The sequence below is a fragment of the Gnatocerus cornutus genome, chromosome 8 (genome assembly GCF_029298725.1).
Source record: "Gnatocerus cornutus isolate USDA-ARS CGAHR chromosome 8, icGnaCorn1.1, whole genome shotgun sequence".
In the NCBI taxonomy this organism is placed as follows: Eukaryota; Metazoa; Arthropoda; class Insecta; order Coleoptera; family Tenebrionidae; genus Gnatocerus; species Gnatocerus cornutus.
The window spans coordinates 1,096,735-1,114,548 of NC_142240.1; the positions used below are offsets into that span (position 1 = coordinate 1,096,735).

Consider the following 17,814-nt stretch of genomic DNA (forward strand, 5'->3'; position numbering starts at 1 on the left):
CTTAGGATTAAGTAAAAATGAGTAAATGATGTTGAAACTTCGAGTTTTGCGGTTAATTTTTCCTTGTCAATTTTTGATTTAAAAAATGTTTCTTTGTTCTCTCTTTCTGGAGTAGCGCAGAACGATATGTACATGCTTTTCCAAAACACCTTGTATATATATGTAGATTCTATTCAGTCGATTAAATCTAAAACATTTTTTCTGATCCAGACAACATTTTCCAAAATTTTATAAAAATCCTCTTATTTCTGGGAGTTTTAACTCAAAAACGACGAAATTTTGAGCAAATAAGTAGTTTCTTTAAACCCAGTGCCAAATATTGTATTTAAAGAACAATGAAGACACATTTTCAAAATGTTGTTGAATTACAAATTCCCAAGAAAAAATTCTAATTTTAGAAATTTTTATTTCTGATTCTTTTCCAATTTTTATTAAAAACTTGGTATTTCTGTGAGTTTTAACTCGAAAACAACAAAATTTCAAGAAGATATAGCCGATAATTTATTGAAAACCGCTGCCAAATTTCACATTTCTAGAGCACAGAAGACAAATTTTAAAAATTTCTGTTTTAAGGACACTTTAAATATTTCTCAACTTTTATTAAAATGTACAATTTTGGTAGTTTCGACGTTACAGCCATAAAATTTCTTGATTTCTAGTAGGAGTAGATTCGTGTGTAAAGAAAATATAAAAGAAGACATAAACTTGCGAGATAGAGAAGCAACATGATGTGCGTTGTAAACTAGTTTATAAGTTATTGAACAGGTAAGTGTCGCTAATGGGAATGTTCGCATGAAAAGATAACTATTGCTATTATTGATTAGCGTGTTAAAACTAAATATAAATTATGAATAAGTACATCAAACATGGACAGTAAATTTTTACATTTTTCTTTTTCACATGGGAGCTTGAAAACCTAGAAATCTTCTATTTTTTTAATATTCCTTTTTCAAGCTATGTACTAATGATTTCATATCTATTTAGTTTCTCTTGAAAGAACACGAACATTTCATTTATACTATTTTTTCCTAAATCAAATAGAACTGTCAAAAAATCAGAATGACTGATTTTTTTATAAAAAAACTTTTCTATTTTTTCCCATGTTCACAAATTCGAAAATTTTAATCGTCGAATTTGTGAGCAAATAGTGTGAGGCAATTCGCATCCTATGCAAAACATGAATCTTTGTAGTACCTTAAAACGAGAATAAAAAAAAATTAATTTATACTCCTAAATTTATTTCTTAAGATTTTTAATCAATTAATCAATCAATTTCGATATTTTGCACACAACACCTCATTTTGTCAATCAATCAAATACCTTCTGATAGTGGCAGTAAATTGATAAATACACAGGTCATTTGGTAGACTACAAAAAGGAAAAAAAAACCTACTTTAAATTAAATTTTCCAAGTTGTGACCTCTGTTTAGCAAATTAGCTGGAATTTTCTTTTTCTCGTGACGTTTGCAATTTTGATTTTTTTTTAATTTTATGATAACCATGACAATCTTAAAAACCTTTCTAGACCATTTTTGCATGTTTCAACGATAAAAACTTTTTTTTTCTCAAAATATGTTGACATCATTAAACAACTTAAATTTTTTGTTATTTTTTATTATGTTTTGATCTACACATTTCAATGTGTCGACACCCAACTTTTATCATGCTTTTTGGGCATAGAGACATCCCTGTTCTTTACAACAGTTTTTCCCTCCCTTACAGCATTTGCATTGACCATTCCTGCAGCAAGCACATCTGCACTCTTTGGATCCTGATAGCGAGCAGCAAGTTCCAAGTTTGCAGCAGGCGCAAGAGCAGTCGGGGTTGCAGCAGTTCCTCACACAGCAACCGCAAGAGCAATTTCCTGAGCAGGAGCAGACTTTTTTCGTGTTAGTTTCCATTTTACAGCAAAACGAAAAGAAGAATTCAACTGTTTTATAAGAAAGAATATAGAGACATCTTACCTTGGTAGGCGTAAACTTGATGGTTCCAGTGGATTAGTTTGAAACAGTGTCGCGCCGATTACTTATACTTTAAGAAATGCGAGTGCAAAATGTTTTTCGTCGTTGTTCGAATACTATTAAACTAAGACAATTTTGGTTTTTAATTCGTAATCTGTATTGATGTCGACTTCTTCCCCTTGCAATTTGAGACACTGTAAAGTTCCTTTCTTTCAATTATTGTGATTTATTTACCTACCAGCTTCACCTTATTTGTATTTGCGGACTACGAGCGAACACATGATCATGACCATCGCATCGGTTCTGCGGTCGCCGAAGTACTTTTTTTGGTAAGTAATGCGAATAATATCGCCGCTGCGTGGTCGTAAATCTAACTATCATTTCCTTTTTTGTAATAAATAATTTTAGAGTCGTATTAACCTGTATACTAACATATTTTACATTTAATATTATACTTGTTCACTCTTCTCTTTATCCACTCTGACACAGTTTTAGTTTTTTTTAACCAATCTACTACGAAATTGGTCATCTAAAGTAAAAAAAATAGTAAATAAAAAACTCAATATAGCAATAGTTTATTGAGAAATACAGAAATAAATAAAATTCTTAATAAAGCAACAAAATAATAAACAAATACGAGAAAAACAAAAATAAATAAAATCCTAGTAATAAACAAAATAATAAGTAAATAAATTATAAAAAAATAACAAATCCGAGATTAATAAAAATAAACAAAATTCTAAAATATAACTCCCTTAAATGAAATTCCAGTCTTCTTTATTTACACCGCACCACAAGTAAATCCCGCCTTGCTTTGGTTCTATACGTTGATAAACAACCAAACGAAACATCACCAAAATCAAGAATGTAAAATAAAATACATACATTGAAACCGCAATCATCGATTTTGAATGATACATTGAAAATAAAAATATATATGTAATTCGATTTTTTACGCTTAAATGCTGAATTTACGAAACCAACCTTCATTACAGAGTTGTACTCATTTTCTTTCCTTGATAGGGTACTTCTAACTACCAACACAATGCTACTTGACTCACCCCTTCCGGAACACCCTTATTTAGTCAGGTCCGGGCTTAGCACAACTGGGAAGTCACGGAATTCTCGCAACAAAACATATTGCCACCTGCCTTATCGGGTTTTATCATTTATAATGGACTAACTTACCGGGGGAGTTTCGCCCCCTGCCCCATCGCTGGATAGCGGCTCGGATTACTGGCACTGACCCCATTTTCTGCAACGGCAGGACACCCATGTCCTTACTCCGACCCTAGAGAGTTACTCGAACGGCTGGTCGACACCCACGTCTTGGCAGCATCTCGGCATCTTTTTCTTTCTTCGAGTACGGTGAAATTTACCATCACCGTACCCACCCGCGTACTGGAAATTGTGCCCATCCCGACGCTATTTGGAAATTGTACCCATCTAAGCAATAATACCCGCGTTCTGGAAATTATCCCCATCCAAGTCACCATACCAGCGTCCTAGAAATTGTACCCATCTAGAACGCTACTTGGAAATTGTGCCCATCCAAGTCAATACACCAACGCTCTGGAAATTGTGCCCATCCAAGTTGTTACACCAGCGTTCTGGAAATTGTGCCCATCCAGAACGCTACCTGGAAATCACGCCCATCTAGGTAACACACCGGTGTTCTGGAAATTGTTCCCATCCAGAACACCTTCACGCACGACACTCATTCTACCCTTCACTTTCACCGCCCAATCCTTACTGACTTAAGCCACACATTCTGGGTGCGCATAAGTTACTGAGCCAATCCAAGGGCTCTTAATTACAACATTAATGACTTCCAGTTACGTCATCATCATTATTACAAATACCACATTTTTATCGTCTTACACATATATTAAAAATCAATGTATTTTTGGCGAAATCGATATTAATAAAAAATTTATGTAAACGACCCAGATCTATGGTCACGGGTTCAATTACATGGCGCCCCATTTGTATTAATTACCTACCTATATGTATATAGATATTTTCATAACAAGTACGGAAAGTGACCAATTTTGCACGAGTGTAAATGTAGATGTAAATGTAAATGTAGATAGTGTAAGAAAGACACTTTCCGACGAGTTATGTACACTATTTTTCCTACGCCTTCCATCATCAGGAAGAAACCATAAGTCTTGACAATAGTTCATTTTTTATCTATTCTAAATATCATTTTTTTACGACCTCATATAAAAGTGACGTATTTAACATATTTAGGTCACTAGTGTAATATCAATATATCCGCACTGATCTGTCAGAAACGACCTAACCAATTAATTTTTACCATTATGCATGTTGTTTACAGTGAATCGTCTAGATATTAAAGACAGAAATTTAAGAATTAGATTTGTATTTCAAAATAACTGTCAATTTTGACAGGTTTGTGCGGATATATTCATATCACACTAGTGACTTTTACTTTCGGAAATGGATGTACGAGATCATCAACTTTCGGAGTCATTTAACCGTGGGAAAAAATGTCACTTTCATATGGGGTTGTAGGAAAAATAAATAATGGATGCATCGTCTCCCCTGACGGCCGGAAAATCCGACAATACGCGGGTTTTGGTCCCCCTTTTTGAACTAGGCCTTGTAGGGAAAAAAGTCACATTATCTTCTTCAAATAAAAACTCGGCCAACAATTTTTTAACAGTTGCTACATAGGAGTACTTTTTATCTATGATCTTCCATTCTGACCAGTGACAAAAAACGTTATCAACAACTACAATTTGCTGGGTATTCAAATTAAATTTTTTATAAAATCTTCGAAAGTTAACAAAACAAATATTTTTTTAAATCACACTAAATTCTTTACTAATATAACTTCTAAATGACAAGAATGGGAATAAGGTCACTAGATGAAAACTTCTCTTTTAAAGTTTGTAGTTTATAGTGACCTTTGCGGAATAAGCTATGGTGCTGCGGCACGAGCATCTGCTTGAACTAACTAATATTTGAAAGCAATCTTAAACTAAAATTATTGTGTCAAATAGATTTGTCAAAGATTTTGAAATTCTGTTCAAATTTGATTTTTTGGTAAATGGAAAAAATCAACAAATTGTTGGTAGACATTTAAAACAAGTAAAGACTTTAGTCAACATTCAATAAATAATTGATGACTTTTGTAGCACAAAAATGTCCAATGCAAGCGAAAGACTAATGGAATCATCATCATGGTTGTCGTTTATATACCAGAGCTCATTACTCATTAAAAAGTTAAATTGACAGCAGCTCCTAGCAATTTTTATCGGTAACAATTGGCAGTAAGAGCGTTTGACTTTGACGAATTTGTGGCATGCGTGGAAGCTAATCGACTTGCACAACATTGCCAAAACTTGTTAAATCTCTATTAAAAATTTTCTGTTGCAACAAATCTTTAATTATTTATTTATTAATACACTCAACTTTGACAACGTGTTAACCTCAAAAATCGCTACATTCAATTTTCCCCTAAGGAATTGAAACCCAGATTTACACCCAAAAATTGTCGAAAATTTACACTAGAGATGGACTGATAGCAATGACCTGGACTTTAGATACCTATAAACGACTCCAAATTGAGTACTCTAATGGACCTATTAAAGCGGCAAATTCGAAAAAAGAATGTTAAGCCCGTTTATTTATAGTGAAATACTCCTAGTATTTTAATTCGAATTATTTTTAAGTTTTGACAGTCTTCCTGATCTCTTAAGACTTTTGTTAGCACTCTTCATTTTGAGTAGATCCTGAAACATTTTTATTAATTTTTTTTCTATTTTTATTTTACTCCTTTAAGGATCAGTTTCATAATAATTTTAAAGTTCCTTTAAAATGTAAAGTGAATTTTTGCTATAAAAACAAATAGTTGTAACAATACTTTAAAGGACCTTTAGTAAAAGCCGCTTTTAAGCGATGATTATGAAGCTTATTAATATTATTAACTTTGATTTTATGTATTAATTCTCTTCGTGCTTTAATTTAGTTATTTATTACAACCGATGTGATGTCTGTAAGTTAGCTATAGATAAAGTTGATTGAAGCTGTTTTGTAGTTAAATAAATAGGTATTTAAAATCAGTAAACTATCGGTATAAAATTTTAGTTATTATTTTTCCTTCTATCCCTGTGCGTTTATTTATTGTTTTTTATTATTTTTAGGAAAACAAAGTTTACTCTTATAACATTGAAAATTCTATCCTTCCAACATGCTAGTAAACTATTTCGATTTCTAATGCATCTGACTAATAAATTTCTTGGAAGTTGTAGTACTTGCATAACACAGGAATATTGGGAAGAACTATGAGTTAAAGAAAAAAACAGTGCATCTCTTTAACAATAACAAAGTAGATTTAAAAAAGACGAGCAATCATTTACACCATAGTTCAACTGAAACCGTGGCCCCAATTTTGGCGGCGACAGGTACATGCAAGTGCAGAGTGTAACAGCTAGTGATTTTATTTGAAATTGGTAATGGTTTAAAGAGTGGGAGAACTGTCAAAATTAGATTGTTTACAATTATTGACATTGTCTGTCAAATCAGGAATTTGTTGAAAATGCAAAAGATTTATGTCCCATTCGATGCAAAGTGAATAATAAAGAAGTTGTAGAAGCATTAGAAGTACTAGAGTTTTAATTTTTTATAAAAAATGAGGACGGTGAGTTGGCAATATCTGGTGAAACAGTGAGAAATTTGTGCTTTTACCCAAAAACTGGGCAGTTTTGAGCAGAAAATTTCAGAAGCAATGGGGACCAAAGTCATAAAACAACAGACAACACCAGGTTGTGTCCGTTTGGTGAAAGATTTGACAAAACGGAAGTACAGAAATCACTGTTCTACGTTGTTTCAATTGTAACAGCTTCTTTCATTCAAGCAAACATTGCACTAAGCAGCCTACGTGCCCAATCTGCGCGCAGCCTCATTTAGGCCCGGTATTTCAGTACTTGGTTAAAAACAAGGTTAACAAACCATGATTAAATGTTTACCAGAAAGTTAACCAAGAAGGCGTATTTCAGTCCCAAAACGGTGGGATAAGATATTTCGGTTAACTAACCAACAATTTTCGTATGTTGGTAGTACTTCTTGTGGTGTTAACGGTCAGCGGGCTGTCAACTTAGTTGGAATCAGATTAGATTCTGATTTATTCTGATGTTTTCACGCACCGAATTGACGAGTGTCACAATTTTTCGTGTGTAGAGATTTTTTGATCGAACGCCACGCCTTGCACTCATTACACTGCGTAACAAGATTTAAAAACTAATAAATGCAATAACAAGTAACCCACATTTTTATAAGACATATCATGTCGCGTTTGAATGTTATGGGCATATCTTTTCAATACTAATTTTAAATCAAGTAGATTATGACTGTGTAGGTATTAAACTTACTTTTTTGTTTTTAAATTGAAAATTTGTACACTACTCCAATACAATTAATTTAAAATTAGTATAAAAAGAACAAATTTTTGTGAGTGTAAAAATTCGCATCAAAGTTAGCTGCTAAACAAGTTGTAATCTGTAACTGGTACAAAAAATTCGAGAAAAAGATATTATTTGGTAATGTCTTTAGATCACAAATTACCAACTTTTAAAAACGGTATTCAAAATTAGTTAAATTTGTCGCGCAGTGTTATTATTTACAATAATGTTATATTATACACAATAAAGTTATAACTTAACAAACTCAACAAACTCCAAACTTCGCAACGAACAGATCAAATACGACTGACATTCAAGTTTAATATTAGGTACCAAATATTTTTCATGTGACGCAGAGTACATTATCCCAAAGGCCCGCATTAAAATTTCGGAATTAATTACAAATCTTGTAATGCCAGATATGCCAGATTACAATTGAATTTGAAGAAATCTCAAAATGCGCGCGCAATAAATTTGGGTTAACCCACCCTCGCTACCTTGGTCAACTGACCAAGAAATTTAATCATCGGATGAGTGTAACCCAACACTGAAATACGCTTCAAACGAGTTAACCAAAAATTCTAGGTTTAACCAAGTACTGAAATACCGGGCCTTTTAGTTGGAAAATGCACTCTAGCCAAAGAAGATCATTTGCCGAGAAAATGATGCATAAATTGTAGCTTGCTAAAAAATGCACCTGCTGATTTAAACCTGAATCATGCGTGTTGGGACTACAGCAAATGCACCGCTTATTCACTGGTACTAGCTAAGTTTAAAAACGATTTATTTGGGAATGTTAAGCAAACTCAATCAAGTGCTCAACTAACTAATCCTTTTCGTCAGTAGCTACTGCTGATAATGGTGATAGTAATGTAGCTGGAACTTATCAGTCGGGGAACCATTCTTTAAATGAGCAGACTTGTACGGTGGGTTCTTATCCACCAAACAATTTTCTTTATTATCAGAATGTACGAGGATTAAATACCAAACTAACAGACGTTCTAACCTCGACTGGATGTATGGATTATGATGTTTTTGCGTTCACCGAAGCCTGGCTAGGCCCAAACACTGACAACTGTAAACTTTTCGATGTTAACATGTTCAACGTTTTTCGTAAAGATCGAGATTTGGTGAAAACTAAAACCTCAAAGGAAGGTGGTGTTCTCATAGCAACGCGTAAAGTCCTCAATTCTGTACAGTTAGATTTATTTTCTTTAAATACTGACTTTTTAAAACTAACGCACTTTGATATATTAATGTTGAAGTGTAGGTACGATATTTCCTCTCCATTTTGGTACATTGTTATTCTTTATATTCCACCCAAGCGCCCTCCTGAAGAATATGTGGTATTCTTTGATTGTCTCATGTCAATTCACTGTCTTTTTAATGCTAGCATGAATGTTTTGAGAGATTTTAATTTACCTGAATATTTAGATTCTTGTCACCCGAATTCAGTTTGGAATGCAAAAATTTCAGCGCTCAATGAATTCTTGCATTTTTATGACTGTTGTCAATACAACAATGTCCATAACAAGGATGGGGTAGTTTTGGATTTAGTAATATCCAACTTTCTTTTGGAAGTTAGTATTCCTGATGAATCAGTCACCAGAGTTGATACATATCATCCGACTTTAAAATTTAATTTACCAATGCCTAAGAACAAAACTTCCATGTCAATTAGCTCTGGTCCCATCTACAACTTTAGAAAATCTAATTTGTTATTATTGTATACAGATCTTGCAACCTTAGATTTTAGTATTTTAGATCATATTCAATAGCCAAATGAAGCAGTCTCTCAGTTATATGGTTTATTAGAACATGTATTTGTCAAATATGTTAAGAGATGCAGACACTCTAATATTTATCCACTGTAGTACAACAGTCAAGTCATACAACTATTGTATGATTCATTAAATTTCCATTCGCAGTTGGCTTTGAGAAAAAAATTCATGTCGTAACTAACACCATTACAGTAGTTTCGACTTAATATTTGCGAGATTTGCTAGTTATCGAACAAGAAGTCAACGCACGTCCAAAATACACGGCCAACCCAGAATGGAAATTTAATGAATCACACGATACTTAAAAAGAAAAACAAAGTTTGGTGAAAGTACAAACGGACGAAATCTTCCACAGACTATAACTGCTTTAAATTAGCTAGGACTAAATTAAAAAAATCAGCAAAACTTGCATATAACGTCTACTTAAATAAAATCAGTAGTAATATTAAGAGCAATCCTAAAAAATTTTGGGAGTTTTACAGGGCCAAAAACAAGCAATTATCTGTTCCTGATACAATGAAACTGGGAGATAGTACCTTCACTAATCCGGTTGACATTGTCAACACATTTGCAGACCTTTTTTTTAGGAAACTTTACTCCTCAGTCAGCAGTAAGTAATAACAAGATTACTTCTGAATAGGGAGGATTAAATATTGATTCTCTCCAGGCATTCTGATTTGATGTTGGAAGTATAAGAAAAGCTTTAATGAAACTAAAACCATCGGGGACTGTAGGCCCAGACTTTACCCCATCATATCTGATTAAAGATTGTGCATTTGTTTTTGCGGTACCTTTAACCACAATTTTTAATTTAAATTTAACAAGTGGTAAATTTCCTAATTTATGAAAACTGTCACGTGTGTTTCCAATATTCAAATCGGGAGATATCGCTATAATACACAACTTTGCAAAGGTTTTTGAATATGCCTTTCATCCAATTATCTATTTTCACGTTTCAAACATGATTAGAACAAAAGAATATAAATTTATGAGAGGAAGATCAACAGTTACCAATCTAGCGGCATTTTGCCAGTACACGATTGAGGAATTAGATCATCGAGGACAGGTGGATTGGGATTAATCTCTCCTCATAAGCTAAGAAATTGTTTTCCAGTCTTATTTAGTTCATTGAAGGTTAGGAGGTAGTTAGATAACAATGTAAACATAAAAGTGTTATTTTAAGGTTATTCTTATCGTTATTATCGACAATAAATTAAGTGCTTAATGAGCACTATTTGTCATTTTTGTAACATCGAGGTTACGTGAAAACGCTTTATAGAACTACGTTGTTTTAACGTAATAAAACCAATTAATAAAATCGTTATTTATAATACAAGTGTTCAAAAAATCTCATAGTGGAATGAGCGCTATTTCGACTCTACGCCACCGGCACACAGTGATTAATTTCGTCAATTTAGGAACGCAAAAATTAACCACAATTAATAAAAAGATAGTGAAAAGAGAATATATAATTTTAAATTGTTTATGTTGGTAATAACTTTATCACTAAATATTAGGTAACAATCAAAAACTACGTTAAAGCTGAAAAGAGTCTGTATCGTTCAGAAGAAAAGTTACCTTTTAGATGTGAAAGGCACTGTCAGTCAACACAGCTTCTACAGGCTTTTTTTCAGTTTGATTTTCATTTTTTAATTGAACCAGAAATATCCAAATATTCGTAATATGTACTGGCAATTTTGATGTTAAAGCAATCAGATTGGGCAAGTTGCTACTTTTGAGTCGTTTAGTAACTTTACTAAATTGCTAAAGTGTAGAAAAAAAAAGTACAAATTATAGAATTTTTTATTTAAACTGAACAAAAAATATCCAACTTTTTTTATTAAAATTCGTAACGCGCATGATGGTAGTGTTATAGGAATCAAATTTGGTCGAATTATTATTTTTAACTCGTTAATTATCTTCATTAAATCTCAAACTTCTAGAGTCAAAAATACAAATTTTGGAATTTTTTTATTGTGAAGCTGAACCAAAAATATTACATATTTGAAGTTTTTCAGTATTTTTTAATTTGACAGAGTTATTATTTTGTGTTTTTTTTAGATTCTTTTTACTCTTTTAAGCACTGTTTTGCGCTTTTGACATCGTTGATAAGTTTCATTTCTGAGTTTTTGATTTCATTTGATTTCATTGCAGAAATATTTTATTATACCGTACTTTTGGTTGTTTTAGAACTTTTCAGATGTTTCCAAAAATTGTTGCGTTTTTTTAGAACACTTTGAGGAATCTTTATAGCATTTAAGTTGCATGTGGACTCTAAGATTTTAGGGAGCATTTTTGCTAAAGATTCTTCAGATTTTTTCAGAACTTTTAGGCGTTTTAGAAATGTTGCGAGTTTCTGAAGATTTACAGAAGTTTTTTGGAAACTTTTGAGACATTATTAAAGGTGTTTTAATTAATTAGGACTGTGTAAAGCTTCTAGGAACCCTCAGGATGTCAGTTTTTTTAAACCCAAAAACTGTATACTATTTAAAAACCTTTTAGGAACCCTTTAAGCCGCATTAGATTGCTTGAGGATTTTTCAGGAGTTTCTGAGAACCGTCTGATTTCTTGTGGGATTAACGAAGATTTTTCAGGATTTCATATTTTAAATTTTTGTAGCTTCTAGCTTGCAGAAAAGAAATTTGCAAATTTTCCAAGACCCATATCACAACCCCCATCCACCATTAAATGTAAAACTGTACTAGAATAACAATATACGTGACCACAGCTCCAGTCACCTGCAACATCCAAATGAGAAACTCCTCTCTCCAGTGTTACCACCACCATATGACAAAAACTCCAATCCAAAACAATAAACTTTCTCGCAGAGAAACAACCGGTTGTTGAGATCGCGTACTGAAATCAGCTGCAGATGGCGCGTTTGCACGTTGACACCACTACATGAGTACTTGTTCCAAATTTCGTGAACCATTGTACCAAACCTGTCAGATTGGTCCTATATATCCACAAATATCTTCACCAAGTAGAACAGCCAACAGATGGAGAAGAGAACAAAGATACCATCAGAAGCACAGTCCAGAATATTTTTATTTACATTGATGGTACTGTAAATAAAGAAGTACGCCGGAGTAATGATATTCTCGAACCAAATGTGCAAAGTCCCCATGATGATGATGTCAAAAGTTTTGAACAAGTCAAGAGAGAGCTCGATCAAATTCTGCTGTGCCAGAGAAAGCTTGGTGACTTGGTGACGATGATTGTCTGCTTCGAGTTTTTCGCTTTGCAGGCGATGAAGAACGATGGAGTTGGTGATGGCATCGTATCTCTTCAGTTCCTCGTTGATTCCACTGAATTTTACTTGAAGACGTCTAGGCACAGAATCTTGATGTATAACAATACAAACGGAAAATAGATATAAAGAAGGTAAAGACAAGGCGTGTTGTTGAAGTACATAAAGACAAAACCGAACTTGAACAAAACGAAAAGAAGTGGTTTAAACGGGTTCTTTCTTCGACTTCATGCTAGAAGACCTTGGCTTTCTATTTCCACGAGCAAACTCTTGATTTTGTTGCTATAAATCTGAAGAAACGTGAAGTAAAAAATAGTGAAGATGACGTTTTCACTGTTCAAAAACGATTCGATTGTTTCCAACATGGCGACGTCTTCATGAGGGTTCGTGTTGTAAGAGATAAAAAGGTACGAATAAATGACGTAAAAGGGAAAAGAGAAGAGGCGATGAAGAGGATAGTGGGAGGATGAGAAAGAGAAGTGGATGGTTCCGGTAAATTTGTAGATGTATTTTAGAAAAAGGGGAGTTTTGGAGAAAACTTCCATGATGAAAGGAGATCGAATTATTGAATGCTCTGTAAACAAATTAAGTAATTCGATGATAATTTAATAAATTGTTTATTTACTGTGGTGCGTGCAAACAAAGAACAGGAAAGAAAACTAGGGTTAAATTGATGGTAGATGTAATTAAAAACTTTATTAAGAAAGTATTTTCACACAGAAAATATTTTTAAAAATTTGAAAATTTTGAATACTCTTGAATTTTTTTAAAAAAAACCAAATTTCCACATCAGCGTTAAAACTACCAGAAGTTCAAATCTAAATTACTTTTTTTTGAAATTTTGGTTCTAAATTAATGACTTTTGATCTATAATGCTAAAATTTATTGAAAATTATACTATAGAGCATTGCCTTCTCAGATTTAATTAATTGGACGGTAAGTTGCAAATTTTAGATCCTAGTGAAATAAAATACTATATTTTGTTTTTTTTTTATTTACTTTTTTGTGAGTTGGAACAGTTTGTAAACAAGAAAAACAATTACTTTCCTCAAGTTTAAAAACTCAAGTTAAAACTACTTTAAGTACAAGTTTTTTTTTATTCATAATTGGTATTAATTGGTCATAAAAGTATTTTTTTTAAATTTGTTTTTTTTGAGCTACAATTTTGGAATTTGTACAATTTACAGTAAAACTTGTGTAAAACGGAATATGCTCAACGCGAACACGGACCATTGGATTTTTAAAACGTTTTTTTTTTCAGCTTTTCTATTTACTCCTGTTTTTTTTGGAACAATAATTTTAGAATTCTTTTTTTTTCAGTTTTGTTTATTTTGTTTGCCTTATGTTGTATTTTACCTAATATTTTATGTATTATATTTTTTCAACCGCTAATTAATTTTTTTTCATTGTCCCAAGTTCTGGGACACCTGTATAAATGTGTTAAAAATATTTCAGTTGTCATTTTAGATTTAATACAAATTGTTTTCAAAATTTGAGGAGAAAAATGCTGTTTGATCATGTTTATCTTTATTTAAAACTTAATATTATTAGACTGTTTTAAAATCGAAAAAAAAAAGAAAAAATAACGAAGATCTTTTTGATTTTTAATTCTGCAACAAATGTCGAAGGAATAAAATTTATTCCTTAATTCAAAATAATTTTAACTATTTGATTAACTCACGACCTCTTTCATCACATGGTTCAATTCTAACTCGCAATTTTTTAAGACTGTTTCGAATTTTCTCAATTATTTGTTTAGAAGCAACTGCATTTATTAACCGATTTTTTAATATTTACACATTATTGGGTAAATTTTTCTTTAATCTTTAATGTAGTAGTTGAAATTTTGATTCTATAGCCTGTTATTATGTATTTACGATTGCAAAATTTAATAAATAAAAATATGAAAAAATTGATTTTAAGAGTACAAACTAATAATTTTAAAATTTGAATTGCAGATTTATCTGTTTTGAATTAAGCAAAAATTGCTATTCCTTTGTCATTTTTTTTGTAAGTTGGAAAATAAAGTTTTATTCTCTCTTGTGAACTCAACCCGAGGACATACTGTATAGTGGAAATTTAAAATTTAAAAAGCAACAAAAGCTTTGGATCAGTTATTAATTTGGTCTGATTATAAAAAATCTAATAGCGCGTAATTTGAACAATGTTCTACAAAATTTGGTAAAAAATTTATAGGTTAAATTTATAGGATAAATTTTTTGCATTCTTTCTATTTAAGTTTGTTTAAGACTTAAATATAATAACTCAATTTAAATATGGAACAACGAAAGTTTATCATTAGTTAAAAAATAAAAATTGGTTTAACATAAAATTGGATGATGGATAGAATTTATTTAAACTCTAACAAATGTGTATTTTACTAAAATTTTTTTGGAAATTTTTGGAAAAGGAAAGGTTATCGTCCTTTTCAAATTTCTAAGCCTTTGCCTTTAAACTATCAAAAGTATAGTATAAGAATACACAAAAAAATAAAAAAATTGAAATTTTAGATTTTCTTAGAAATATTTTTTTTTTAAAGAAAACACAATACTCTCATACTCTACATACATACTCTCTTCAAATTTTTATCTTCTAAAGTTAAGTCTTGCTGAAACACAAATTTAATTTTTTTTTGGAAATTTCATTTGATCATCAAATACATTTTCTTTAAATTTATTTTTATGTGCTAGAATTTTGAAATTTGGTACAAGTCATAAACGAGTAATGACCATAGCCTTTACACGTTTTCATTTCTTCGTCTTAACACAAAATAATAAATTTTATAAAAAAAAATTATTAAATACTTAAAAACGAACAAAACAATATTCGAAAAAACAATACACTCTGTCAAGGCCTATAACTATAAAACTCGATGTAAAATGCACAGAGATCTCTACTTCAGTGTTTTTATTTTTTTTTTAATAACTGTTAATTTTTTTAAAAAGTTTTGATAGGAGTATTAAATTGACGAAATTGTTTTAATGAACATGTTTTAAGATAAAGTTGAGGAAAAAATAGTTATTTGTCTACGGAAGCCAAAGAGTGTTTCTTTTTTGGTCGAGTTTTTTTTAATGGCCGTAGCGATAGTCGAGGCCAAAGAGATGGTGAGGGCAAAATGACAATTTTTGGTCGTGATACACACGACAGATTTTTTAGGCGACTTTATTAAATTTACAAGTTAATTTCTGATTTATTGATTTAATCATTTATAACATCTGAATAATTGTAAATATTTCTGAATCCTTCAGAAAAATTTATATTTTTTTTATTTATATTTGCCGTTTTGGCATGTGTAGCATCACAATTTGTATGAATTAGGTTTGATGTTATTGCAGGAGCATAGCTAGACATGTTCATTTTCAATAATTCAACAGGTCTTTGTTGCACTTTACAGGAGTTTGTCTATTTGATTTTACCCAAATAATTATAAAATTAGGGGTAATATAGGTATCTTAATGTAGGGTAGACTGGGTACGGTTGTAACAATTTTTCTTTAATTGCCCACAGCACAGCTATTACAGCTGTAAGCAACGATCAAAGCCTTTAAAATAAATGCATAGCCATTTGTCTTTAAATTAATGTGAAAATCAGTAGCTCCAATAAAACATTATGGCAGGAATATGTCATTTTAATGAGTATGTGCGATTGTTACAATTGACCCCATACCACGGGCGGTTGTAACACTAATGGGGGACAGTTGTAACACTCAAAAATAATATGTAAATCTCACATTTAGAATCAGTTTTATTTATAAAAAATACCTAAATGTATCGTGTGATTCATTAAATTTCCATTCTAGGTAGGCCGTGTATTTTAGACGTGCGTTGACTTCTTGTTCGATAACTAGCAAATCTCGCAAATATTAAGTCGAAACTACTGTAATGGTGTTAGTTACGACATGAATTGTTTTCTCAAAGCCAACTGCGAATGGAAATTTAATGAATCACACAATACTTAACACAAAATAAGAATATTTAAGGAACATTTAAAGAGTCTTTTTAGATGATTATTAGAACTAATAAACTAAAATAAATTAACAGAAGTAATATTTCTTCTTTAGATTGTTTTACTCTAGTACTTTTATAATCAGACTTGTCAAACAAAAATAATCTCCAAGTCATAATTAAACAAAACTAATCAATAAAATCTGAATTAAATAATCGCATCGCAGTTATGGCATGTATAATATCTAATCCCATCAGTACAGGCTACGTGAGATCATCCAACTGTCTCCAGATCGACTAGCTGAATACGTCTCTAGGCAAAGAAGGCAATAATATTCTTCCTATGGTGATTCTGGTGGTGTATCAGTCTTCTTTTTCTTTAATTTACCTTTCCCTGTCTTTGTTATTTCAGTAGATGGTTCAAGTATTTTTTCTTCGTTTGTTTATTTTTTAACCGCTTCTTCAATCAATGCTACATTTTCAGGATTGGCTCTAGATGAAGGTGGATTCTCATTCAACAACGAACGTGATGGCGATGGAGTTCCAACATCAGATCCAAGTCTCATGTTATGTTGGTTAGAAGTAGCCACCTCTTTAGCAGCATTTGGATTAGGCCTGTCTGTCACAAACGATGGTGCAAAATCAGTTTCTTGGAACAAATCGCGGTTGAATGGGAAGATCCCTGTCTTTCGAAATCCGGCCTGGATATTCGCCTGAGTAAGAGCAAGTGGCATTGCAGTGGTTATAATACTCGGTATGTCGTAAATAGTCATGGTTTTGCCTGGATGGTTTCGCATCCAGGCATCGCAGGCAGTATTAATAGCTTTTTTGAAAGGCCAATAAACTGATCTATCCAATGGCTGCAGTTTATGCGAGCAGTGGGGCGGAAATGATAGTAATATTATTCCATTTTCCTTGCAAAAATTTAAGGAGTTGATATGTATATGTGACGAATGATTGTCCAGCACCAATAATACCTTATGCGACAAAGAGGCATTCGTATGCTTTTGAAAATGTTTAAGAAATACAAGAAATGATTCATTTTGCATCCATCCTGATGGATTACCAGCACCGATTAATCCCGTATCAAAAGTTAAAAATTAAAATCACGAATCTCAAGAAAACAAAGCGTTATTTGAAAAACTTCATAAAAAAATTACACAATTTAAGAAGAATAATAACAGAAAAATGCATTTCACTTAATTCCAATAATTTGAAAACGCTCGTTCAAACCACCCGTCACGTGACTTTTATAGTCATCTTTGTGTTTATACTGCGCTTCTCACTCTAACGCTCCATCTATTTGTTATCAGATCTATGGTCTGTAATTTAAGGTTCTACGGCGACCAATGAGAGTCAGCGGAGAAATTGAAGTAGCCAATAGCGTATTGTACTATATAGCGTACTATAACAGTATTGCTGGAATTCTATTCAGAAACCAAATTCCAT

At 32.0% G+C, this 17,814-nt stretch overlaps 1 protein-coding gene across 1 annotated transcript; it reads right to left on the bottom strand.

The window, feature by feature from the left end:
• Nucleotides 1–16,619: 16,619 nt before the first annotated feature.
• Nucleotides 16,620–17,418, bottom strand: LOC148169329 (uncharacterized). The gene is made up of 4 exons (XM_088044145.1): nucleotides 17,413–17,418; nucleotides 16,821–17,369; nucleotides 16,754–16,759; nucleotides 16,620–16,706 (listed from the first exon to the last, which is right to left on the bottom strand). The coding sequence occupies exons 1-4, from the start codon at nucleotides 17,416–17,418 to the stop codon at nucleotides 16,620–16,622; spliced, it is 648 nt and encodes a 215-aa protein (XP_087900271.1).
• Nucleotides 17,419–17,814: the final 396 nt, after the last annotated feature.